Source organism: Telopea speciosissima, chromosome 6 (assembly GCF_018873765.1).
Source record: "Telopea speciosissima isolate NSW1024214 ecotype Mountain lineage chromosome 6, Tspe_v1, whole genome shotgun sequence".
Lineage (NCBI taxonomy): Eukaryota > Viridiplantae > Streptophyta > Magnoliopsida > Proteales > Proteaceae > Telopea > Telopea speciosissima.
Window position 1 is genome coordinate 50325742 of NC_057921.1, and position 26571 is coordinate 50352312.

The window sequence follows — 26571 nt, forward strand, 5'->3', positions numbered from 1 at the left end:
AAATGAAGCATCCACCCACTTCTCTCCCGTTTTTTATTCCATTCAGTTTTTTTTTTTTTATTGTTTTTTTTTCAATGTTTTTATTTAATTAATTTTTTATTCAACATTTCATCCTCATCGTTCTTCAAACAGATCATGCTTCTAAGTATCGGTATCGTGTCGCCCGTATCGAACAATGTACCTGTTTTGTTAGTCACCGATACTGATACCATGCTGATACCATATCGGAAGCATGGTACCAACAAGGGGTAAAATGGTCAGAGAACTCACTTTTTAACAAAATTTAAGGGTAATTTTGCCCGATATAGTCGATCCAGGCCAATGCCGTATCGGTATCGTATCGGTTTTATAGGTTACCGATACCCGTTCCGATACCGTGCACTAAAACCATGGAACAGATCGACTCTCATAAAAAATAGTAAAAAGTAAATTGAATAAAAAGAGGAAGAGAGAGAAGAAGTGGGGTGTTTTGAAGAGAGTCCATCTGTTCCATGGTTTTAGTGCACGGTATCGGAACGGGTATCGGTAACCTACAAAATCGATACGGTATTGACCTGGATCAGTTGTATCAAGCAAAATTACCCCTGAATCTCCTTTAAAATGAGTTTTTTTTTTTACCATTTTACCCTTTTTTTGTACTGTGCTATCGATACGGTATCGGCATGGTATCGATGGCTAGCAAAACCGGTACGTATCGTCGGATACGGGTGATACGATACCAATACTTAGGACCATGATCGGTTCGAAGAAGAACGATAAGGATGAAATGTTGAATAAAAAATTAATTAAATAGAAAAATTGAAGAAAAAAAAACCAAATGAAGTAAAAAACAGAAGAGAGAAGAAGCGGGTGGGTGCTTTCATTTTTTATTATTTTAATGACAAAAATAGTAAAAAGTAGAAGATGAATAGTGGATTAAATAGATTAGCAGGTTACTACGTGAAAAGGAAGGGCAATCTGGGTAAAAACATGAGGGTAGAAGGAGATGTAAAAGTTTAAAAGCAGGGTAATTTTAGAAAAAAAGTTTAAAATAGGATAGTTTTAATAAATATAGGCTAAGTGTAGGGTAGAGATAGTAATTGTCCCAAGAAGTTACGTATGAAATGATTGGCTACGTGGCTCGCGTTTTTCTCTGAAATCTGGTTGGTAACAACTAATTAATAATTAAAACGTGCCACCTGCCAATCCCCAACCTCTTTCCATTCCCACTCAACTTTGAATAAAAGAAAAAAACAAATCTTTTCTTGTCTTAACTATCTTGTGAAAAAAATTAAAACAGTCACAGATACCTACGTGTCATCATAGGATCATTACAGATTCTAATCCAACGGTTATTAGAAAGGATTGACTCACGTGATAACCCCCGTTGTGATGCTCCATGCATGAATCTATTGGCAACTTCGCTTATAAAAAGGGTTTTAAGGACTCTTGAGTCTTGACTACGAAGAAACAGTTGAACCATAGAAGCCAACATTTTCTTTGAAGTCTTTCTTTCAATTCTTTCTTTCTGTCTGTGTACTTTGTTTCTGTAGTTTCCTTTTGTTATCTCTTGAAACTTGAAAATTCTATCGAATAGGTAAAATGGTGGTGAAGGTCTATGGTCCTGCTATGGCGGTTTGCCCTCAAAGGGTAATGGTTTGCCTTCTGGAGAAGGGAGTTGAGTTTGAGCTCATCCATGTCGACCTTGATGCCTTCGAGCAAAAACGTCCGGAATTCCTTGCTCGCCAGGTGATCAATTTTTGGCCTACTACGGTTCTCTAGTGGATTTTTTTTTTGTTCCGCTAAAGATCCTTTGTATTAAGAAAATAATAGAAAAAAAAAAAGAATTTACGCCCTGATATAGTAAACTGGAACAGAGACAGAGACAACAACAAAAAGTATGATAAAAAGCTAAGAGAGAGAGAGAGAGAGAGAGAGAGTAGGGAAATGAAGGATATACCTAGTGGTAATTTTGCACGTAGTGATTATACTTATCCATCCCATTTATTTACATAAATACACTTAAATACTTATTTACCCGAAAAGGAGACTTAATCACCATTTAATTAAATATAATCAAGTTTATGATCCATTTTTTATTTATTTCTAACTTTGAGTTTGTGGATGTTTTGTAGCCATTTGGGCAAGTTCCTGTGATAGAAGATGGAGATTTCAGACTCTTTGGTAAGATCACTATTTACCAATACCTTGTCTTTTATGTCTTGATTCGTAAATTTTGCTACATGGAAGGTTGATTTGATGATTCTAATGATTTAAAATTCAGAGAGACTGGTTTAGATTGCCTCGTGTATGTTCATGCATCATCTTGGTAGTCCATGTACCCTTTTGGTAATCTTCAGTTTTCAATACTTTATTTTTCAACTTTAACAAATTCCGTTTAGACTGAAAATTTCTCTCCATACAATCTACTTATCCATAAATTTCCACCACATACGTCCAAATTTTCTAGACATGAGCATGAACAATAAGTTAACAAAATTTAAGCACCAATTTTTGACTCATGAGGAGATACCATACTTAGTAGATATTGACATAAACATTAATAATTTGTTAACAAAATTTACGAATCAATTTTTCTTGTTATGCTTACAATTTCCTCCCTCGGGTTCAACCCTTTACCTCCCAACCCAAGCTCCTTAGGTGAGACAAGATTATTCCAACACTTGGGAGCAATAGGTTACATTCTAACCATTAATTGTACTAATTCATTGATATTTCGAATCGTAAAACAGCTTCTCAACAAAGTGGGAGTAAAACTGTGTACATTATGACCCTCACCAGAAACCGTCATGGTGGGCCCTTTTATTTTTTAGGAGACGCAAGATGGCAGATACGACTTTAAAGTGACCCAAATTTGCATGCATGTTTCGGGTAGAACACTTACTTTATTAGATAGGGGGTATAAAAGTAAATGCATGCAATGATGCAATCCTTTGAGCTGAACACCATTCATTCAATTTTGTGAAGTGACACGTTGGTCCGATTTTATTATAAAAATGGAAAGAAAGAAAAGAAGGTGACTTCAACGGCTTTTACTCTACCCATATATGGGAAAGATCCCTCCCCGCCACTTGCATGTAGCCTACTCCCGAGACAAAAGATCATGCAAAATGACCGAACCATCCCTTGAAATGAAAATTTCTACCCCGTTGATGTCTCTTTACGTGTTCTCATGGGCTCCATGTTTGTGCACGAACCACACGCTTGGAGGAGAGAGAGCACGAATGGTCTAGTATGCATGGACCACATAGCCATTTCATCTATGAGACACTTTTTGGGACATAAATCTATGGACGAAAGGAGCTGCATGTGAGATGTGGACCTCCTTTTAATTTGAGATCTCAAAAGCAATGCTGGGGAATCTTCTAAGCCACACTAATGTCGATTATGGGAAATAGTATCATTCACATGGGGTTCATATGGATGATATTATTTCTTATAACTGTAAACAAAGTGCAATAATTCCTTGTAAAAAGGATTCATACGTCGTCTGTTGTGTGTATTCCTTAATATGTCTTCTCATAAAAATGGACCCTACACACACAATCTCTCTCTTTTTGGAAGAAAAAAAAAAACACTCTATTGTGGGATTCATAATTCAACCCTGTTGCTAATTTATCTCACAACCTTGCAGAGTCAAGAGCAATCATAAGATACATTGCATCAAAGTACGCCAACCGTGGCCCTAATCTGTTGGGGAACACACACGAGGAACGAGCTTTGGTCGATCAATGGATTGAAGTTGAAGCACACAACTTCAATGACTTGGTCTTTACTTCAGCATTGCAACTCCTCATCCTTCCAAGGTTGGGACAGCATGGGGACCTGACCTTAGTTGATTCATGTAAGAAAAAGCTTGAGGAAGTGTTTGATGTCTATGAGAAGCGCTTGTTAGAGACCAACTATCTCGCCGGAGAGAGCTTCACACTCGCGGATCTGAGTCACCTTCCCGGCATTCAACTGATGATGGATAAACTCGGAATGAGTCATCTTGTGAGAGGAAGGAAGAATGTTATGGCATGGTGGGAGGATATCTCTAACCGGACTTCTTGGAAGAAAGTAATGAAGCTTATGGGTTGATGCATACTTGAAGGTTGAAATCTCTCCTATATCATCTAAAGAATGAATAATATATAGGCTCAAGAAAAATAAGATATGACATGTGGAGTCCGGAATCTGATCTACCCATATGTTGTCTTGCTAAATGATAGATTATCATGCATGTATTAGTATGGAATCCATAGTCTAAGCATGAATGTACTTGAGGTTTTGAGTTGATTATATACTACCTAATAAAATGCTGAATTCCTTTGAATTGATTAAGGATCTGTTTGGATGGCTATAACACTTTTTAATCTTACATCAACATAAGTAAAAAAATAAGAAGAGGGTTTTCTGAGCAAGCGACATAGGAGAACACACCAATGAGTTGGGATGGAACAATTATACACAAATTAAGGAGGGCAACAAGACAACAAGGGTTCTTAGAGGTCATGGGATCGATTCTTTGAGAGAGAGGGGGGGGGCGGATATGGAGGGAGATTAAGATTAAATATAAAAAAAAGTCTACCCCACTTACCAACCGGCCACAACCCCTGTCCCTCGAGGAAACAACAGGAACTAACCAAGGGTGGGACCCCAAGCACCAGAAACTAAACATCTATAAAAAGATGATACATCAAAAGCCAAGGAAGCAAGGAAATAATACTCAAAGGGATGGTACATCAAAATTGGGGTAGGGAGGAAACAACTAGACAAAAGTTGTTACATAAAAAATTGTGGGGGTGGGGGGAGAAGAAGCAGAAGATCCCACAAAAAGGCAAAATACCTATTCCTTGATGTTTTATCTTTCTCTTTAAAAACAAAAGGAAAAATGCTATATTAATTTTGTCTTCCTCTTTAAAAACAAAAGGAAAAATGCTATGTTAAAAAAAAATTCTAAAATTCTAGATGCTTTGTCTTGCATTTCCTTTGGTTAGGTCCTAACCTTGATAAGAAGATCCATTATATTGTGGGAGATCATCTCTTCTTCCTTTGCCCATTCACGACTACTATTTGGAAAGACATAAGACAATCTTTGCTCCCCTCTTAGGGTGGATTTGTGAATAACTTTTATGAAGCAAAATGGATGATAAAGAATTTTGGAGAGGACTCAATTGGGGTCTTAGCTAAGATTGCATTCTATGCCACTATTAGTCATATTTGAAATACAGAGAATGAAGTGATAATTTTGCAACAAAATCAAGACGAAACTTGGTTCCTTTTACAAATTCAAAAGGGTTTTCGATTTTTCTTATTGACATCCCTCAAAATGTCAAATAATTTGTAACTTTTCTCTTTTACTTTGGACATGGTCAATGGGGTTCTTATCAAAGGTTAAAAAGGTCAGTCCTGAAATTGATATTCGAGTTTTCTCTACTCTAGGTGGAGTTTTCTTGTTGTACTTGTGTTGGCTTTTGGCTATGCTATGACTTTTTCCCTCTCATGGTTCTCTCGGAAGGATGTGTCTCTTGTTTGCTCCCTTTTAGGAACTTCTCCCTTTTTTTTTTGTTTCTTCCTTCTTTTCGAATAAATTAATGTTATCTATCAAAAAAGAAAAAAAAATTAATTATTCTTCTACTCTTTTCTCAAAAGATCTCTGCTTGGTCTCCCCTATTAATAAAGAAATGTCGGCCACAACTTCATTCACCTTATTGCATGAAATCATATATTGAGGTTAAAGGGTACGTCTCCATGTGTGACTCAAACCTAAACCTTAAAGGTATATTTTATACGCACATAATAAATACCCAGAACCACAACGATAGAGCCCTGTCCTTAAAGGCAATGTAACTATCGGTACTAATTTGGGAAATTTTTTTCTTTCCAAGAGTGGCCTATGTCAGCACTCCCCTGTGTCTATTTTTCTCCTCCCCTTATAAATTGACATCTCTACCAAATATCAAAAGCGACGTAGGCCATTTACCCAGAAAGCAATTTTGTCAAATTTCAATAATTGTGGGATCCATGATATTCATTTCTTTGAGACCCGAGAGAGAGAGAGAGAGAGAAAGAGCATCCACGATTCATCAAATTGGAAAGTGTATTTGTCATTTTGATCAACCAAACATTTACTTCCATCCGATGTTTTGTGCGTGATCAAAACCACCTGTGACAAGAAATTAGTCAACAATTTTAATAAAAGATTTACCTACGCAAGCATGCACATTCAAGCATGTGATTTAAACAAATTTCATGAAGTAATGTACTGTAAGACTTGTATATCTCCAAGTAATTAAGGCATCATAAATATCATGATTTTTTGTTATTTCTAGTACTAAAAGGACCAAAGGCGCTTCTAGAAACCTTTCGAGGTCTAAACTTTCGAGATCTAACTCAGCCACTAAAGTAGTCCAAACAAGTGTAGTTTTCTAGAATTTATTTCTCTACCCCATGTGGGTGTATAGTCATGTTAACATCAGTTCAGATATCAAGTCATGTTCCCATCAGTCTTGTTTCCAAGGCCCAACGACTTTTTTTGATTAGAACAAGACCCAACTCATGTGTCCATTTTGATCCCCCCTCCCCCACCCCCGACCTCAAAAAAAAAATTAAAAAAAAAAAAAAAACCCATGTGCCCATGAATGTGGCCTACACTAGTAGTCTCATGAGTCTCTCTCTCCTCTCCATATGAAAAGACACATCTACTCCGTTGTTTCGAGAAGGAGAGAGATAGACACATGGGACAGTTGGTATAAGCCACAGTATCGACAGAAAATTACTTCCCTAAAAATTTATATCAACCAAATACTCTTTAGTCTTGAGCTAAAATTGATCCCATTGACATTGCCCAAGACCACAGCCCAATTGTTTAAGAGAGCATTTTTTTGGGCTTACCTTCCTTACATGTCTAATCACTGGCTAAAGGGAATGAAAATACCCTTATTTAGAAAAGGAAATTCAATTCCTATCCCTAAAATAATCAAAAGAATAAAATTTTCCTACATATATAGAGAGTGAGGTAAAACCATTCCCACACAGACAACTTTTCTATCATGTAGGTCAATAAATTGGCAATTTTTATCTTTACATAGATGAGGGAACACCACCCTAGATAAGCCACATTTCAAATTTGATGCATCTATCTTAATCATATGTCATGCCATTTATATTATTATTTTTTTAAAATAAAGTTTGATCTTTTAATAGTTTCAAGCAAATTCGAATTTCATTAGTCATGATTAAATAACAATGTAGACAATAATATATCTACATCGTTTGGACTCTTCGAAATAATGCCACATGGGCAAAATAAGTTATGGGAGAGGGTGCTTTGAGCGAGCAGGGTACTCCACACCCTCTCACACTATTTTTTAATCCCTCCAGCAAAAGTTTGTATCACATATAGACATTTTTTTTTTGACTAAGTTTCCCTCCACCCATAGAGGGTGGTTCACCCACCATCCTAGGGTTTACAAACCCCTCTTAGGGTTTTTGTATGTTCCAAAATACCCCCCGATATTCTTTGCCACCCTCTCCTGCCCTGCGGTGAATGGGATTCCATTCACTTGGGTGGAGGGAAACTCGGTCCATTTTTCTTTTGTCATATACTTCGCCATCGACATAAGGCATTATATATATATGAGTATAGCTGTGTATAAATGGGCCAATGGTATATGAAGAGGCCCATTAGAGATGTTCCCCATGCATTTTAAAAGTATATTATAAGGGAAAATGATCCCTGCCAGGATGCGTGGAACCTATGCGCCCACACATAGTAATAGAAATAAAACTGAGTCTGTTACAGTTGTTAGTTAGTTTGTTAATTTTTCTGTTTCTGACATCATAGTCCACATGGTCCCCTCATGTCCACGTGTAAGCACAATATGTAACTTAAGCTATTGCTGTTTCTATATAAATGAAAGCAGCTTGTCTTCTCATGCTCAGTGTGAGAAACATTCCCAAAATCTCTGTATCTTCTCATTTCCTCTGTATTTTCTCATTTCTTGTTATGGTATCAGAGCCTCAAGAGTGAACTTCTCTCGCACAACAATGGTGATTTCATCTTCTTCAATGATCGGTTATGATCTTCTGAAGTCTTTCTAAGTGCAGATCTGCAGAATGTTAGGGTAACTCTACAGATCAATTTCTCCTTTCTTGAGTCTTTCTCGATCTATTTTTCTTTAAAGATCTTAAATCTTTTTTGTTTAGATCTTGAGTCTTTCTCCATCTTTTCCTCTACGATTGTTTTACTGTAAGTCTAAGCAATCATGTCTACTGGTACAAACAACTCTGAATCTGTTATGTACGCTTATCCTTGCACCCTCAATGTTGCAAACTTTGTAACTCTTAAACTCAATCAGAACAATTTTCTCCTATGGGAAACTCAAATTTTGTCTCTGATAGAAAGTCAGGATCTCCTTGGCTTTGTTACTAGGGATCTTCTCATACCAGATCGAAAGACAATCGATTCCTCTGGTAACTCAACACCAAATCCAGCCTATATGGCCTGGATTCGAACTGAACGATTGGTTAAAGCCTGGATCACTGGAACATTATCTGAAGATGTTCTCGGTTTGGCCGTTGGAATTCGGACTTCAGCTGAGCTATGGAAGACACTTTCTACAGCTTTTTCTCAAGCATTTGAGGCTCGAGAATTTGAGCTCCTCTCTAAGCTGCATTTTCTCAAGAAAACAGATGCAAAGTCTTTATTTGAATATCTTGTGGAATTCAAGAACATCTGTGATCAGCTCAATGCAATCGGCAAACTTGTGCTAGATCAGAAGAAAGTGTTTTCTCTACTTACCAATCTTGGACCTGCTTATGAGACTTTTGCTACGACTATGCTAAAGCCACCGGTGCCTTGTTATGCTGACTTGATTCCTCTGCTGTTAAGTCATGACTTGCGCAATCAGAATCATCAATCTGATACAATGACGAATTCACACATGGCTTACTATGGTGACCACAACAAGAAGCCTAAACAACAACAGAACTCCTTTACCTCTCATGGTAGAGGTTTTGTTCAATACAGCCAGCGTCAACCACAAGGCAACAGTCAATGGCCAAAGAAGATCGATACAGATTCTGGTCAGACTCAGCAGAAAGCTTCTGGCCAGACTCAATTCAAGTCACAATTCAACCAAACCACTGACAAACAGAGTTCCTTTCCAAATCAGCGCCAAAATCAGTCTTACGGTTCTCAGAACAAGTATGTTGGCTCACCGATTAGGTGCCAAATCTGTTACAAATATGGACATGGAGCTCTGAAGTGTTGGAGCAGGTTTGATAATAACTTCCAAGCTAGAGATGTTCCATCTGCCCTGGCTGCGATGCACATAGCTGATGCACAGGACTTAGCATGGTTCCCAGATACCGGAGCTACAGCTCATATGACTGATACAACAGGTAACCTTAAAAATCTCATCCCTTATAATGGTTCACATACTGTAATGGTTGGGGATGGTACTCAATTACCAATTACACATGTTGGTGAAGGAGAAATTGTGCAAGGTAACACAACTTTACGATTAAAGGATGTTCTACTTGTCCCTGCTATTCGTAAGAATCTACTGTCGAGTTTCACATCTCACTAGGGATTTTCCTTATGCTTTTGAATTTAATGGTGCTGGTTTTGTGATAAAGGACCTACAGACAAGGAAGATATTGGCATCCGGGAGTAGACTTGGTGGACTGTATGCTTTTGATAATAAATCACAGCATGAAGCTTATTTTTCACATCGATTCAAATCAGCAACAGCAGATATATGGCATCAGCATTTGGGGCATCCCCAAGAAAAAATTACAAAATTTCTTCAGAATAAAGGGGTCATTACTGTAACCCATAGCTTACAAGGTCTTTGTAGCAGCTATCAACTTAGTAAGAGTGTTAAGCTGCCTTTCATTTCTTCTTTTACTCGTAGTACAGAGCCATTAGCTCGCATACACTGTGATCTTTGGGGTAATGCTCCAGTTACTAGTGTTCAAGAATTTTGATACTATGCTTTGTTTGTAGATGATTTCTCTCGGTATAGTTGGATTTACCCATTACGGCGCAAATCTGAGTTCTTTAAAGTGTTTGTTATTTTTCAAAAAATGGTTGAGTGACAATTTGAAAAGAAGATCAAGGTGTTTCAATCTGATGGTGGTGGTGAGTTTATGGATTCAGGGTTTATTGCACATCTCAATCAGGCTGGTATTATCCATCACATCTCTTGCCCAAAGACACCCGAGCAAAACAGCATTGCTGAGAGAAAACACCGGCATATTGTCGAGTTGGGTCTTGCGATGTTATATAATGCTTCCATTCCTCTTCGGTATTGGGTAGAGGCATTCTCCACTGCTGTTTTTCTTATAAATCGATTGCCTTCCTCTGTTATAGGTATGGATACTCCCCTACATCTTTTATTTGCCAAGGAACCAGATTATACTGTGTTGAGAGTATTTGGAACTCAATGTTTTCCTTATTTGAGAGGTTATTGCCCAAACAAGTTTGCTCAGAGGTCACTCCCTTGCATTTTTCTGGGGTATAGTGATAGACACAAAGGCTACTTCATTATTCTATAGGGAAAGTCTACATTTCACGTCATGTTGTGTTCACTGACAGTGTATTTCCACTTCAAAGAGCTGCAATTCCAACTCCGATTTCTCCAGAACTTCCCACTGTCGACTTTAGTACCTTTGAGAGATGGATCCCTTCGGCCATTTCCTCACCAGCCTCTACAAAGTCTGTCCCTGATTCTACTACTATAGGTCCATGGTTCTCCAGTGTACATGGCCACATATATCCACCTATTTTGCCTCAACCTGAACCTATTTTACCTCAATCTGATCCTATTTTACCTCAATCTGAACATGTTTTACCTCAATCTGAACCTGTTTTAGATCAACCTGAACCTATTTTACCTCAATCTGAACCTGTTTTACATCAACCTGAACCTACTTTACCTCAACCAACTCCTCTTCTTGAGACACCTATTGCACAACAGTCCTCTTCTTCCTCTCATCATATGGTCACCAGGAGCAAACTGGGTGTTGTCAAACCAAACTCACGATATGCTCTTACCTCTATGACCATTCCCACAGAACCACAATCTATCAAATCTGCCATGTGTCATGATGGTTGGTGTGCTGCAATGGTTGAGGAATTGGAGGCTCTAGCACATAATAATACTTGGACATTGGTTCCTCGAACCAAAGAAATGAATATTGTTGGGTGTCGGTGGATTTACAAGACCAAACTATGTGCTGACGGTAGCTTGGAATGCCTTAAGGCGCGTCTTGTTGCTAAAGGATGCAATCAACAGGAAGGTACTAATTTTCTTGAGACCTTCAGCCCGGTTATTAAGCCTGGTTCCATAAGGCTGATTTTTACTGTTGCTACAGTCCGATGTTGGCCTATACCACAACTTGACGTCAAGAATGCTTTTCTTCATGGGAATCTCTCCACTCCGGTTTACATGAGTCAACCCCTTGGGTTTGAGGATGTTTCTCAGCCCACTGTCGTGTGTAAACTTCAACGAGCACTCTATGGTTTAAAACAAGCCCCACGGGCTTGGTTTGATCACTTCAGTGGTTTTCTTTTGGAGTATGGCTTTTATTGTAGCGTGTCTGATCCGTCGTTATTTGTCTATCGGCATCACGGTCGCATCTTACTTCTCCTACTGTATGTGGATGATAGTATCTTGACTGGGAATGAACCTTTGTTCTTGAATGAATTTATTTCAGCATTGGGTTCTACTTTTGCAATGAAGGATTTGGGTTTTCTGCATTATTTCCTTGGTATTGAGGTTTTGTAAGATGACCACGGTCTTTTTCTCTCCCAATCAAAATATGCTGCCGATGTTCTTCGGCGAGCTAATATGACTGCTCTCAAACCAATTTCTACTCCAATGAGGCTTTCTACATCCTCCGACTCTGCTACAAATGTTTTGTGTTCTGATCCCACTTTGTATCGCAGTCTGGTGGGATCACTTCAATACCTCACTATGACCAGACCAGACTTGTCGTTTGCTGTGAATACCGTTTGTCAACATATGCATCATCCTACTCTCTCTCACTTCAGGATGGTGAAACACATACTTCGGTATGTCAGTGGTACTCTGAATCATGGAATGCGTATCTTGCGGGATAGTTCCCTTGATCTGTCTGCCTATTTAGATTCGGATTGGGCTGGCTGCCCTCTCACTCGCCGCTCTACAGCTGGGTTTTGTACTTTCTTAGGCTCTACATGTATTTCTTGGAGTGCTAAGAAGCAACCAACAATTGCTCGTTCAAGTACTGAGGCCGAGTATAGGTATAGGGCCATGGCTTCCACAGCTGCTGAGTTGACTTGGCTATCTTTTATTCTTCGAGATATTGGTGTTTCTCAGTCCAAGCCTGCAACCATGTACTGTGACAATATCAGTGCCTTGCATTTAACGATGAATCCTATTTTACATGCTCGGACTAAACATATAGAGATCGATTACCATTTCGTTAGAGAGAAGGTGGCTCTTGGATCACTACTCACTCGGTTTATTCCCTCCTCATAGCAGTTAGCTGATGTTTTTACAAAGCCATTACCTCGGAGGGAGTTTTCTAGCATTTGTACCAAACTGGGCTTAGGTCCTAAACCTCTGCTCAGTTTGTGGGGGGATAATAGAAATAAAACTGAGTCTGTTACAGTTGTTAGTTAGTTTGTTAATTTTTCTGTTTCTGACATCATAGTCCACATGGTCCCCTCATGTCCACGTGTAAGCACAATATGTAACTTAAGCTATTGCTGTTTCTATATAAATGAAAGCAGTTTGTCTTCTCATGCTCAGTGTGAGAAACATTCCCAAAATCTCTGTATCTTCTCATTTCCTCTGTATTTTCTCATTTCTTGTTACATAGGAGGGGCAAAATGACTGCCCTACCCCATTCATTGAAAAATCCTACACCTTGTGGATGCCCCTGTGTGCACTCTCATTGGCCCCGGGCTGATGCACGGGCAACACAGCCTGGCAGTGATCTTATATGTATTCAAGCAATCCATTAGAGGTTACTATACCTAGTAGCCTATCAAAATCATGGATTAAGCTTTTAAGCTCTGTGTTGGGACCGTTCAATACACACATTATGAGCCCAATCACTGTTTCAGAGCTTTGTCGGGCCTTAGGCACTGGAACCAAACTTAAGTAAGGGCTTGACTATGGGCTTTCTCTTGGCAATGCACATAAAATCGTGACTTTTTCACTTTTGTAAAACTCAACTCCCAGTTTTAACCAAACTCATGATAGGCTTGGTTTTACCCTGATAGCTTGATGTCTTGGGGGTCTTGATGAACCCAATTAACAAAACTAAGTTTTGTTGGAATGGTTAGGGTTTTAGAAATGTCTTGGGAAACTTAAACCAAGTTATTAGGGATTCCACTTCTTGAATTAATAACCCTAGCACAGTTTTTATGAACCCAAATTACTACCTTGGGGTTTTTTATCCCTTAACTATGTTGAGTTTTATTGTAAAAGTAAAAGTTTATCTGTTGTAAGGGAAGTGTATGTATTCTCCAAAAAGTTAGAACGAACTAAATGAAGATGTTGTAGGCTTGAGCGTACAACGAATCAAGTAGAATTATGTAGGCTGAGGTTTGCCAATGGGCATTTTCCTTAAGATCATAGATGCACGTACCCTAATGGTGCAACCGGGTGAATTCGAGTTGGCCTTCAAGAAACAACAGCTTTGTGGCTTTCAGCAGTAGTAGTGTACTTCCTTACTACAATTCCCTTCGAGTCTCACAATGTATGCTCAAACTCACACCAAAACGTAGGAGGAAGAAGATAAACCGACGAAATCAATAAGCAAATGTATTTTAGAAACAAAGTTGTAAAGAGAGAGATTTTTTGTAAATGGCCTGGAAATATGTCTCTTGAAGGTACCCCTTGGAATGGGTGTGCCCTCTTAATTCCAATGGATGGGATTTAAAGATTCCAATCTGAGTTCTGTGAGTGTACCGGTACAAATGGATATATCTCTGCATAGAGTCAAGTCTCTACAACTCCTCACCACATGAGTATTAACATGCAAATGGGAGGATGGGCGCCTAGCTGCACCGGTAAGGTTGTTCCATTGTGATATGCTCTTTTGTTAACATATATGCAAATGGCATTGTCTGCTTATTGTAGGTATTTTTCCCTTTATTGAAATGCAAGTTGTACATGATGATGACTCCCTGGCCGGGAAAGTCCTGTCTTGTGTGAGGAGGCGGAATGTCAGAATTCCACTCCTTGGTTGTCTGAAGTTTGCATGTAAAGACATCTTGAGCAATGCTCGTATTAATAAATGATCATTTCACTACCCAAAAAAAAAAAGTTGTACATGATGATGTGTGTGTCTTAAATGATGGTTATAGTTGACGTTTAAGAAAATCTAAAACTAGCATTACGTGTTTATTTTTAATGTTTCGCGACACTAGTTTTATACCACTTTCATCGTACTTAATTTTATTTTTAGCGACAAAATTATTTTTCCAATGTATAATAATAACAACATAATTAAGGTTCTATTGCAATTGTACATTCTATCTATCGTAAGTAAAATTATTTACATTGGATATTTATTTCCATTGTAAATAATAGTTGTCTCGGAGTTCTAGTTATGTGTAGTAAGAAAAATTTCCATCGCAAATACCATTATTTGTTGTAATGGCATTTCATTGAATCTGATTTTGAAATTTGATGTGATTAATCCAAACCTTGTCCTAACTATCCAATGTTCAAAATTATCGACACTATCCTACCACGTGACTCAAAATAGTGGATCATTCTAATAAATTTATCAAATGGACCATGAATTTAAAATAAGCCTTTTTCCCATAGCAATCCTGTCTCCCATTTTTTATATCAATTCTCAAAGTCTATCTCAACCATATAATCTTTCTCTTGTAACTTCAGCAATAATCAAATGGTGTTCTAAGTCATCGACCGGCCTTTTAACCTTTATTTAATCATCTAAGTAGCCAATATAGGTTTATGTGTTTGGGCTTGTACATAGGTAGAGGCTTTTTTTTTTTGGGTAAATAGACAAGGTAGAGGTTGAGATGTAGAAGAAGCTTATAGAGTTTCAAAGCTAGTTAAGGTGCAAAATGGCAGAAAAATATGAGCTGTGGACAAATATTCGGGTTGTAAACTCTATATTAAATAGTGTGCCTAATTATCTTCTCCTAGGGGAAGACTACACCCCCATGAAATTATTAGGTGGTTTAGAACCTAAACTAAAAGTTAGACTTATCTACATTGATTGGGCACCTCTCCATTGAGTGGAGAGCCCAATGAGGTATCCGACGGCTGGGCTGTGATGCACACATCTCAACATGCGTCCAGTCAATCGTTGGGATGTGTGAGGCACAGCCCAGCAATCAGATGCTTCATTGGGCTCTCCACTTAGTGGAGAGGAGCCGGATCCTATCTACACTCGCAATCTAAAAATTTTAATCTACATAAGGCTTGCTTTTTTTATTTTTTTTTAAAGGCTGGCCACATAGAGCTTGTTCATGTTCTTTCTTTTTCTTAATTTGAACAATTTTTGTTCTACAAATCCTAAAAGCAAATCTAGTCATATTTGCTTTGACCGTGGTCTTCCATGATATTACTAAATTCCTACTAAATGGATTTCTATTGGTAGTATTTTGATTGTTTTCTTGAGAAAAAAAATTCTCGAATTGTGCGGTACTATTATGTATAATGTATCATAGGGAGAGCGTTCTTTGTGGTGGAGGATGGCCTCTATGCCCAAACACGGGTGCATGAAATGACCATCAAGCCTGCATGATTGATGTCCACACATGATCTCCCAATGGCTGGGGCGTAGGTGAAAGGGCCACGCTCCCAAATAAACTTCTTTTTCCCTGTATTATATTAGGTAGAAAGAACGCTGCCAAGCCGTGTAGCATATGCTTGTGTCTGCTTGTGTCTATCTCTCTCCTCCCTCCTATGAAATGACATATCTGCTTCCTATAAAGTTGGAGGGCGTGATAGTCAACTGGACACAATTTTATTATAATGTATTATGAGGCTATCTGAATGACACCTGCATGGATATATTTAGAACATGTAAGTTCCTTTTGATTGTCTTTGTCTTACTCCCAAAAGTTCTTTAAGTCAAGAAATAAAAAGGGTTTTTTAAAATATTATTTAAAAGTGGTTTTCTATTATGTCATTGTTTCGAATGTTTTTTGAGTATACCTATGAAAGACAAGACATATTTTACAGTTACTAAAAAAAAGTATGTTAAGTTAATAGCTAGGGGAAAAAAATAAGGTTACAAATTATTTGACCACTTAAGAAACGTTAATAAGTAGAGGACCAAGTTTTCCCAAAGCTGCAGTGAAGGAGGGATCTCCTGACTGCGGCTTTCGATTGGGTAACAGAGGGTATCGCACAATAGGAGAAAGACATTTTTGACTTCGCTTAATAGGAAAATATTTTAGGATCCTAAGATGGTGCATGTTGAACCCTTGCGTGGTAGAGGAAAACTTTCTCCATAAAAAAATCCCCTAAATAGATTCACTTATTGGTAGAATTGTAGAGTAATCACCTTACTTATTATGGGCTACAAAAGCAAGATCTAGGTCCATTGTGTGGGACCTAGCTGCATGATTAATACAAGAAACTTAGAAACCACAACCACACATAGAATTAGAAACCCCAACTACAAAAGCAGGTCAAGGGCCAGAATTATTAAGCTAAGCTAATTGCATGAGTGCATGGGCTCCCTCATGGATGGGCCAAGAGAAAGCTCTACACATATATATACCTCCTTATTCAAATTCTCTTTCACACACACACACACATAATCAGTTGTGAGGTTCGGCTTTAGTCATGAACACTCTGCACCATCTGTAGCATATTTAATTAGCAGCAGTCTAGGCAACCCAAGTCAACTTGAGCACAGCAACCCTTTGGACAGCCAAATAGTGGAATACTACTTGGCACTCTGAGGATTGGTGGAGCTCCTTCTATAACTGGGATTCTGGGGATTGGTGGAGCTCCTTCTATAACTGGGATTCTGGGGAGCTTGACATCATTAACCCCATCCATCTTTGTAGCCTTATTCACTGCATGATGATAGTTACAACAAGCCCTGTAAGTGTTAAAAAGCTGAAAGAATTCTTTTTCTTCTTATTTGGATATTAGGGGGTAGACCTCGACACAACGGTAAAGCTGTTCGATTGCGACCTAGTGGTCGTGGGTTTGAATCAGAAGATAGTCTCTCCGTAAAACAAAGGTAAGGCTGCATAGATTATGACCCTCAGCAGACCCTACAATGTCACGAGGAAGCTATAAAGGAAACGAAAATGAGTTATGGGAAGGCTTACTTGTTGTCATCCTAGTGGAAGTCTCGACTAAGTCCCGAGCTGCCACTTCTGAAGAGATGAGTAGAACAAGAGCCAATGCCAGACCCAAGAGACGAAGGAGAGTCCTTGAAGCCATTTTTCTGAACAAATGCTTTCTTTCTTTGATGAATAAGAAAAAGACTAAAGGAAGGATGAGGAAGGATAATAACATCTCTATCCTTTATTTATAAAACTACGTATATACATTATACAATGACAGGGATCCTCTTTTTTTGGCTCATTCATGCTTAATCTAACTAATGGTCCCTACTGTTGACACGTGGAATGCTGTGGAACAGTAACAAAGTGATGTGGACCAGAGTGACGTCTCTTTGATTTGGATCCGTACCCATAATGTTGGACTTTCAGCTTTGGACCCATGAAGTAGTTGGCCATTGTTTACTAAAAAAAAAAAAGAAGTCGTTGGCCATTGAGTTAAGGGTGTTTGGTATGGCATTAGTATGGACAAAATGGTAAAAATGTATCATATCGTAATCGAATCGAATACTTGTACCAAACAATACCGAATAGATTCAGTATGGTATATATGAGATTTTTGTACCAATCAATATTCGATAAGGTATCGTGCCATAAAAAAATATTCGATATGGTGTTAATATGAGGTAGATGTGTAATGTAACGTATCGATATCGTACCAAATATTGGATATCGTATCGATTGACACATTTATATTGAGTTGGATCCGAAATAAACCCCATATATAACAGATAGTTATATGAGTGCAACAAAACAGTATAAAAATTCATAGAAAGAAAAAATTGAGTCTCATTTCTTATGTACAAAAGTTGGGTGAAAATAAACGTAAAGTAAAGCCGTGTAAATTATTTACCCCAACATTGATTGATTAATCATCAGAGCTTAAAGTGGGTGCAAAAGATTCTTTTTACCAAACATATGTAAATCCAATCACGATCTTATAATAAGAACAAGAGATTTTTCTCAATTAATCCCTTTATCCTTCATTTTTCAAGAATCAAAAAAATCTTTTTCAGAGTTTGAATTCGTTCATTTAGAATCCGGGTGCTTACATATGTGTTGATCGGATGGAGGATGATAGTAGTTTGATGCTACTGAGGGACCCATTAGTCTTAATATCACCGCCATATAATTGGCACCGACAATCTATGATGTTACAGCTTAGTAGGGAAGGGCTAGCGTTTTTGGTGCGATACATTTATTGCGTCTATTCATGGAGAATTAACCAAAGTAGGTAGAAGGAATTGGTGGGGCTGAGTCGTCCTGTCACACAACTAACTACAAGCCAAGCCACCGTTCATGGTGGTTGGTGACTCGTCAACATTTCTCATGGAGGGGTTAATGGAATCGGAATCAATCTCAGTTCAAAACTTATCTGAATTGTGCATTAGTTCGCAATGAAGCAACTTTATCGATGCATCCAGCTATATCATTATTATACTATTTATAGTCTCTGAAACATGTTTTTTCCATTGTTTTAGCTCTTAGGATTGATTATTTTTTAATTATTTTATTTTATTTTATTTTATTCTATGTTTTTGGCACTTCTTAGGCTGATTTTTATCTTTATAAGAACCATTGAGCAACAGTAGTTGGCAACTGAAATTTTCCATTGATGTAAATGGTCTATGATGAGAGAAAACAATTGTTAGAACAGTCCATGGATCAATTTTTTTAGCTCTTATAGTTTGTACAAAAAGGCATTTTCCCTCAGCTCTTAGTTTGCCCACCCCTGGGTCTGAGCAACAGTTTATGAAGAGAAAAGAAACCAAGCTCTTCTGAGAAATTGTAGGATTTGAAGGGATGATAGGCCATGCGGGAAACTAGTGCCCAAGAGAGATAGAGAGAGAGAGAGAGTGAATTGTTAAGCTCAATGTGTTGGAAATATTCATCCAAAAACATACATGTTAACACATGTAACAAGGGGAATAGAATACTGATAACCCTAGATAAGTTAATGTTGATGATAGAAACTCAAGCACCATATATAATGTCACGAACCTAAAAACACATGGAAAAAACTTAAGGAATTGGTGGGGTTGAGTCGTTCTACCGGTCACTCTCCTTAAAACTATAGCCGTCCACTATGTTGCAAATTAGGTTATTACGAATTAGCCTTCAAGATAAAACAACTATGCAGGCCCCTCCAGTAGTCATTGCACTCGTTTACCGAATCACATCGATACACTTTAAAGTTGTGCTCAATTGGATATCAACTAAATTGTAAATAAAGAAAGTCAAGAGAAAACAAAGTTGGGAGTCTTATTATGAAGAAATAGAGCCTTATGTGGCTACCAATGTAATGTTTCATACCATAACCAAGGAATCCAAGGATGTGTGGAATGATCTCAAATAAAAGTATTCTAAAAATAAGAATATTTCCTAGTAGAGAGGTCATGGATGTGGTATGGGTAATCGTGGTGGCTAACAATCAGACAGTGTACTCGTTATGGTCGCATTAATAACACAATTAAGAAATGTTGGGTCAAGCATGGTAAGCCCCATTGGGCACAACAACAATTTTCTAATACTTCTATGCCTGATGGGAGTACTGAAATGGTGTTACATCTTGAGAGTAATCAAAGTTTTTAAAATGGGTCCAGTAGCTTCAGACATCCTCTACTACTTAATTGACTGCCACATTGGCTCATTTAGGTATACCCACATGTCTCACTTCCTCGTCCTCCGTTCCTTAGGTCATTGACTCAAGTACATCCTCACACATTACCGATAAACCAAATTTATTATCTTCTTTTCAACAGTCTTAATTGTGGTCATGGCGTCATTTCTCAGTCTATCTCTTTCATTATCTACTGTACTTTTCATGTTTCTAATTGCCCATCACTGTTGTATCCTTTTACCCAAAAAAAAAAAAAAATCACTGTTTTATCAGGTAGTCGGTTTACAAAAAATCTTAATTGCTCTGTTACCTTTTACCCATCCCATTGTGTTTTTTAAGATCTCAAAACGAAGACGACGGTTGGTGGAGAGCATGAGAGGGAAGACCTATACTGCTTCCTCATCTACGGCGACATATGTTACCTCTATTAGTGCTTCTCTTCTACATTGTCACTATTGACTGGGACATCTTTCTCTATTCAAGCTACAACATATGATCCCTAGTTGCAAGTCTATCTCACATATAGAATGTGAAGCTTGTGAGTTTGGCAAGCATCATTGTACTATTTTTCTGTCTCGTATTATGTCTAGGATTCAATCTTTATTTACTTTGGTCCATTCCAATACCGGTCATGTGTGAGACACACCCGAGTCAATGGCTCACACTGCAACTGAGTTGTTGTGGTTAAGATCCTTGTTTAAGAGCTTCATTGAACAAACCTATGGACATGTTTTGTGATAATCAGACAACTATTTACATTGCTAGCAATCCAGTCATGAGAGGACTAAGCATATTGAAATGGACTATCATTTTATTAAAAATGCAGTAATGAAGAAATTGATTTCCACTCTGTTTGTTAGCTCAAGTAATCAACTTGGAGACTTGTTTACCAACAACTTTGGATAGGCTACTGGGATTTTATTTTTTAGAAATCAGACTTTTAACCCAAGAGAGATCATTCTAAGAGTTATATTACAAGGAAGTGGTTTCTCACTTCCATTTCTCTAGAAGGAAGGTCTCAAGACTTGTTGGTTGGATTCCTCCAGCTTCACTTTTCATGAAATTCAATGTGGATGACGCGAGTCTTGGGAATTTAGGATTTGCTAGAATAGGTGGGGTCTGCCGTAATGCCCATTCCACTTTTTTTGGCTGTTTCTCTGTTGGAATTGGTTGGAATCATGCACCTGTAGCAGAGGCTATGACAGTGCACAAGGCGATGCAACTTGCTATCAACTGGAACTTAAGGCATTTGATTATTAAGGCATTTGATTATTGAGAGTGACAATCTCCTTGTTATTCAGATTCTAAAAAGCAACTCTATGGCTCATCCTTGGAGGATTGCTACAATCATCTATGACTGTCTCCAGCTCATTCCCCTATTTGAAGATATTCAGTTTATACATACTTTTAGGGAAGCCAATTCTGTAGCTGATAGTCTTGCTTCTTCTACAGTGGCTGCTCAGCATTGTTGTTGTTGTTGTTGGTCTGATTCTCCTCCTTCCTTCATCTCTTCCTTGATGTATTTGGATTTTGCAGAAACTTTGTTCCTTCGTCAATAAAATGCTTTATTATCAAAAAAATAAAATCAAAAATTTGTTTCAAAATGTATTTCTCCAAGGATGTTCCAAGCTGGACATGAGTGATATCTATGCTTCACTTGATGGAGAGTATTAAGTGTGTCAGTTCTCCTAGGGGATTTTTGTATATGTCTTTCTTATTACTGTAAAGTCACTTATGTCCAGTCTTTAAGTCTTAAGTCCAATCATTAGTTGTGGACCCGGTGGTCCTATTGTAATTTGTTTCTTTTATTCAATATAAATACAATCTCCCACCCACAGTTTGAGTATTCTACCATTATTCAAACCGTGGGCTGTGTTCTTTTCCATTCTCTCATCTTCTCTTCAACTTCTCTCTTTTCCTCTCTTCTCTTCTTTCTTTCTTATGACCAGGTACTGATTCAGGTTCTGGTATTGTTACAGTAATCATCCTTTTGTTAGAGTGGATGCAGCTTTTGATGGGCCAGCAAGCGATCTGGCATATGCAGAAGGCAAAGCAAATATCTTCTTAGCTTTGCTAACATATGCCTTCTTGGTGAAGTTGTCATAGTCGTTAGCTTCAATTTCATCCAGTATCTTACGGTACAATAGCAAAGAAGACCACACCTGCAACGATATCATAAAAGTATTCCTTAGATCATGAAGCTCCTTTGAAAACCAGCATAGATAATGAGATGAATTGATGATATTAGCTTCTTTCCAAAATTAGAAAAGAGATTATCTAAAAATTTATGTCATCTATCTATGGAACTAATTGAAATTTGGAACCATTGCACTAGCTAATGAGGATAAAAATTAAGCAACTTTAATGGCTCTCACTTCAAACAACTGCATGGAGAACACATGATACTAACATGCCACCATGGGAGAGAAGTCACACTTTAAACATGTTACATTTCATCTCCTATTCTTCTTCTGTTGCTAGGCAAGTTTCCATCATTTAAACCATAGGCTCTAAGATTCAATTCCTTAATCAGGACAGCCAAGTGATTGTAATCCTCTTTATTTCAAGCTAATATCTTCTACATTTGAGATTGGGGGTGCAATGTATGTAGGAATGAGCCTGAACTGTACTGATCTACACAATTTTCAGTTGGGTTCATGAGGAATTACATATATCTCTGATGCATTTTAAATATCATTAGAATGTGTTGTCTATTGGTTAATGGTCACATCATGCCATGTGAGACTCGAGTAATGTATGTCAATTCAAGCTTTCATTTTATAATAGCCTGTATGATATTGCAAATCAGGAGAGGGCGGGGCTTGGTGCAACGGTAAGCCTGCTCCATTATGATCAAGTGGTCACAGGTTCAAGTCTGGAAACAGCCTCTCTGCGAAAGCAGGGGTAAGGCTGTGTACATTATGACCCTCCCCAGACCCTACAGTGGTGGGAGCTTTGTGCACTAGGTACGCCCTTTCTCATGATATTGCAAATCAAGCCCTTGTGATCCAAACAAGCCAACCCTACTCAACCCTAGGTGAGTTTATGATCCAGATGATTCTCATAGTATTCTTTTCAGGGAAATTGTAAGATTTTATATATTTCAAAATATTTGCTCTTACCGGCCATCTACTTGCAGAGCTGAGCTCTGTAACTCCCTTCTCTGCTTCTTCGAAGTACATTCGTGCCCTCTTGATCTGGCTTTTCATGAAATTCCTCCATTTGTGTGTTACCTTCCCTGCAAATATGTCTTTATCTGAAAGCCCTGCCTGGGCTAGTTCATCTTGTGGTAGATAGACTCTCCCATTTCTTGCACTGAAGCAAGGAAACTTGTAAGAATTATTATAAAAGATCAGGTGGTTCTTCAAGGCCATTGAACCAGCAAGTTAAATTTATCAGATGGTAAGCAAATTGAACTAATTTTGGGGACAGGAGTATGCTTCTTAGAATGATCTTAAGAATCAGAATCAGATTGATCAGATCAACCCATCCATGTTGGTAATGGAATTAATCGATCCGATCTATCATTTATGGTAGTTTGTCCAATTCAGTGACAATGTCAGGATTTATCCCACAGGATCTTCCAAACCAAGCAAAAAATCCAGGTTCCAATATAATCAATCTTCAAATCCTTGCTTGAATCTCAATCCAAAAATTAGAGCAGACAAAAGAAGCAAAAGAAATTTCTGCAGGTTCATACTTACTCTTCTCCAACATCCCTGAGTATGTTGGTTAGCTGATTTGCAAATCCTAATGCCAAGGCAGCATTATACACACTCTCCATTGTTGCCTGTGACTTAGGATCAATGCCCACAACTGGGACACTCATTAATCCAACAGTCCCAGCTACATAGTAAGAGTAGAGATAGAGTTCATCAAAGTTCATGTATCTGGACTTCCAAAGGTCCATCCTCATACCTTCAATCATGTCTTTGAATGGCTGGAAAATGAGAGACAATCCTTGGATGAGTAGCATACCTAGATCAAAGGCTTCACTACTAGGAATCATGATTAAATAAATAAGCTAAACATAGCCTGGACTGGAAGAAAAAAATGAATAACATAAACTCCTAATAATTGTATCAATCAACCAAGAAAAGAAAAGTAGGAGAGCTGTGATTATATTGTTTTCAGATAAAGCAAATGGTAGCAAAAAATACTATAGATACTGCTAACCTGAATGTCAACAGGAAACTTTGCAACTGTATCTGACAAAGCTGCATCCAGTATATCATATGGACGACCAGCAAAAATATCATCCAATCTTGATTCCCACCTGTCCAAAGCAGTCAGTGTGATATGTGAAGCGTTGTGCCCGTCAACAAGTTCATCTGTCCTTCTGCACCACACTGTACAAACAGGAATTCTCAAGAACTGAATGAAGCAACAATATTCATTTTTCAAATTTGACATTACAAATATTATGAACATAAACTAATCAATGTAACCTTTGATATATTTCTAATATGAAAATATATTTAGTTGACAGCAATTATATTGCCATCCATCCAAAGAAACTGATTAAATTTGTTGATTAATGCTTTGAGACTTGAGTGGGATACTCAAGCAAATTGATTGACAACAGAATGCTCAAACTCCTTTTGGATTTCTCATTTCTTCAGTCTTTGCTGTGTGCTTTGTTTATGTGAAAGTTTTTTTGGATAAGGCAGGAAATGGAGGACAATTTGGATCATCAATGGGTTGGCATTGAGTATATTTCAGATTTCTTTTATGGACTGCTTCTGTAATCCAAAAGATGTTGGTAATTCTTAATAGTAAGAAGCAGAGAATGGTATCAGACCACCCGCATTGGTACTAGGTATGCAGTGTTTGCAGCCAAATCAGCATACCAAATTTTTTAGACTCACAAATCTGCTAAAAGTATACATAGACATCTCCTTGTTACAAGGTCTAAACTATGTAATATGAGAAACTTAGGAGCCAAAAGAGAATAAGATCCTGAAAGTTACATGCTTGGATGTTATATCAGTAAAGTTACATGCTTGGATCCTGAAAATACAAGATAGAAAGTTAGAAATCAAAATTCCCGTAGGGCTAGTCGTTTTAATTTACATGTCTTTGATTTAGTGTATAGTACAAAGGGGTTCCAATTTTTAAAACAGCAGGGAGAGAATGGGTTTTATATGTTTTCATACATTTTCTACAAAAAGTATGGAAAGTTTAAGTGTTTAACTGATAATTAGAGTTGTAAATGGGGAACCATATGAATCTAGAGAAAATACAATGATCAGGTTAGAAAATAGCTTCATAACTTGGAGGTAAGTAGCTCCACATTCTCAGAAGTTTTCAGCTATAAGTAGAATTTACTGACTTATCTGAAGGATCATATGATCATAAATAGAACTAAATTTCTTAAATTCATATACATTAAATATGCCTGACTTCTCTCCGTGAACTTCCTTTCAAAGACAATAACTAGTTAAACAGAAAATTTTCATATTCATCGAATCATACCCCCCCTTTAAACATGTAATTCAATATTTACTGGAATTTGTTCAGCTATTAATGAAAGAATCTACAGAAATAGAATTCCAGATTATAGGTAGAAATTACTCACTAGAGATTGCCCAGAGAGCTTTTCGCCTCTCGGGGGTCATGAGCAGAGTCCCTGAACAAATAACAAAAACAAGAAATTAAATTCCATTAAGATTCCATTTTTTGGTATAAAAAGTTTTCCAAAGGAGAACCTCAAATCAAATCCTGCTAGTTAAAACAATAAATAAGAGAAGGCTAACCCAAGTAGTATGTCTTCGAATGCTCAGCACAAACTTGTCGACATCTTTCATATGCTTCATTCAACAAGCTGAGAGTTCCTGGAACAACTATGTCTGGTTTCACATCAAGGGCCTGTTTAGACTGCAACTGCTTGTTAAACAAATCTATCTGCTTAATTACCATACCATAAACCTTCTGCTTTGATGATATTGCAATTTCTCCAGCAGGGTTTGCAACCAAGCTTGAGAAAACAGGGAAGTTCCCAGTATTCTTTGATCCACCCAAGCAAAAATTCAATTTTGATTTCTTGACTTTTGTTCTCCCATTAACTCCTGAACACAGAGCTCTAGTATTGGACCTTGAATCATGAAACCAGCCACCTTCTTTTACTGACCCCAGAAACCCAATGCTGTTGGGGAACTCTGTGTTGGTTGTGACAACACTTGACAACATAGCAGCCATACTTAAGACTTCAACTTCTGATGCTCTTTAACTGTTCTTGGAACTTATTGTCCTCCCTTTTTTCTCCTCTTCCTTTCCTAACTAAAATTATATCTTTCCTAATTGAATAGAACACCCTATTATTTCTTTCCTGACTTATTAAAGATAGCACAGTGTGTCGCCAGTGCTTGAAGAAGAACAAATCACACAAATAAGTTGAGAGAAGAAGAAAAGAGAAGCCACTTGAGAGAACAACAGATTCATAGAAACCTTCCTATGTGTTGTATTATTATTTTATAGAAGCACTTTTGGGTCAAAGCACTTGTTTCAAAAAGCACTTTTTCAAGTGTGTGTCAAAGTTTCAAAATTGTGTTTTGTTTCATTCCCTCCTTTTTTGTTTCCCTCCTCTATTTTGTTTGAAATTGGTTGTACTCTCTTGTGTGCA

At 37.7% G+C, this 26571-nt stretch overlaps 4 protein-coding genes across 4 annotated transcripts; 2 read left to right on the top strand and 2 right to left on the bottom strand.

The window, feature by feature from the left end:
* Positions 1–1544: 1544 nt before the first annotated feature.
* On the top strand, positions 1545–4091 carry LOC122663659 (glutathione S-transferase F12). Its single transcript, XM_043859270.1, has 3 exons — positions 1545–1728; positions 2115–2163; positions 3635–4091. Exons 1-3 carry the CDS (start codon positions 1582–1584, stop codon positions 4078–4080), a joined length of 642 nt encoding a protein of 213 aa, XP_043715205.1. The 5' UTR covers positions 1545–1581; the 3' UTR covers positions 4081–4091.
* A 7749-nt stretch (positions 4092–11840) lies between these two features.
* On the top strand, positions 11841–12512 carry LOC122665889 (uncharacterized mitochondrial protein AtMg00810-like). The gene has a single exon (XM_043862020.1). The coding sequence runs from the start codon at positions 11841–11843 to the stop codon at positions 12510–12512; it is 672 nt and encodes a 223-aa protein (XP_043717955.1).
* Positions 12513–16792: 4280 nt separating this feature from the next.
* On the bottom strand, positions 16793–17493 carry LOC122663660. Its single transcript, XM_043859271.1, has 2 exons — positions 17315–17493; positions 16793–17053 (listed from the first exon to the last, which is right to left on the bottom strand). The coding sequence occupies exons 1-2, from the start codon at positions 17427–17429 to the stop codon at positions 16851–16853; spliced, it is 318 nt and encodes a 105-aa protein (XP_043715206.1). The 5' UTR covers positions 17430–17493; the 3' UTR covers positions 16793–16850.
* A 4435-nt stretch (positions 17494–21928) lies between these two features.
* LOC122666295 (phytoene synthase 2, chloroplastic-like) lies at positions 21929–26192 on the bottom strand. The gene is made up of 6 exons (XM_043862483.1): positions 25706–26192; positions 25528–25578; positions 24126–24298; positions 23654–23889; positions 23072–23264; positions 21929–22111 (listed from the first exon to the last, which is right to left on the bottom strand). Exons 1-6 carry the CDS (start codon positions 26145–26147, stop codon positions 21932–21934), a joined length of 1275 nt encoding a protein of 424 aa, XP_043718418.1. The 5' UTR covers positions 26148–26192; the 3' UTR covers positions 21929–21931.
* Positions 26193–26571: the final 379 nt, after the last annotated feature.

Excerpts from the sequence above, each read along its gene's own strand:
- LOC122665889 (XM_043862020.1), top strand. The coding sequence starts at position 11,841 with ATGACTGCTCTCAAACCAATTTCTACTCCAATGAGGCTTTCTACATCC.
- LOC122663659 (XM_043859270.1), top strand. The coding sequence starts at position 1,582 with ATGGTGGTGAAGGTCTATGGTCCTGCTATGGCGGTTTGCCCTCAAAGG. Across the intron at positions 1,729-2,114 it reads CGGAATTCCTTGCTCGCCAG|CCATTTGGGCAAGTTCCTGT; the intron begins GTGATCAATTTT and ends GATGTTTTGTAG. Across the intron at positions 2,164-3,634 it reads TGGAGATTTCAGACTCTTTG|AGTCAAGAGCAATCATAAGA; the intron begins GTAAGATCACTA and ends ACAACCTTGCAG.
- LOC122666295 (XM_043862483.1), bottom strand. The coding sequence starts at position 26,147 with ATGGCTGCTATGTTGTCAAGTGTTGTCACAACCAACACAGAGTTCCCC. Across the intron at positions 23,890-24,125 it reads AGTTTCCTGTTGACATTCAG|CCATTCAAAGACATGATTGA; the intron begins GTTAGCAGTATC and ends CTCATTTTCCAG. Across the intron at positions 22,112-23,071 it reads GCTCTGCAAGTAGATGGCCG|GTGTGGTCTTCTTTGCTATT; the intron begins GTAAGAGCAAAT and ends ATATCGTTGCAG.
- LOC122663660 (XM_043859271.1), bottom strand. The coding sequence starts at position 17,429 with ATGGCTTCAAGGACTCTCCTTCGTCTCTTGGGTCTGGCATTGGCTCTT. Across the intron at positions 17,054-17,314 it reads TTCCACTAGGATGACAACAA|TGAATAAGGCTACAAAGATG; the intron begins GTAAGCCTTCCC and ends ATCATCATGCAG.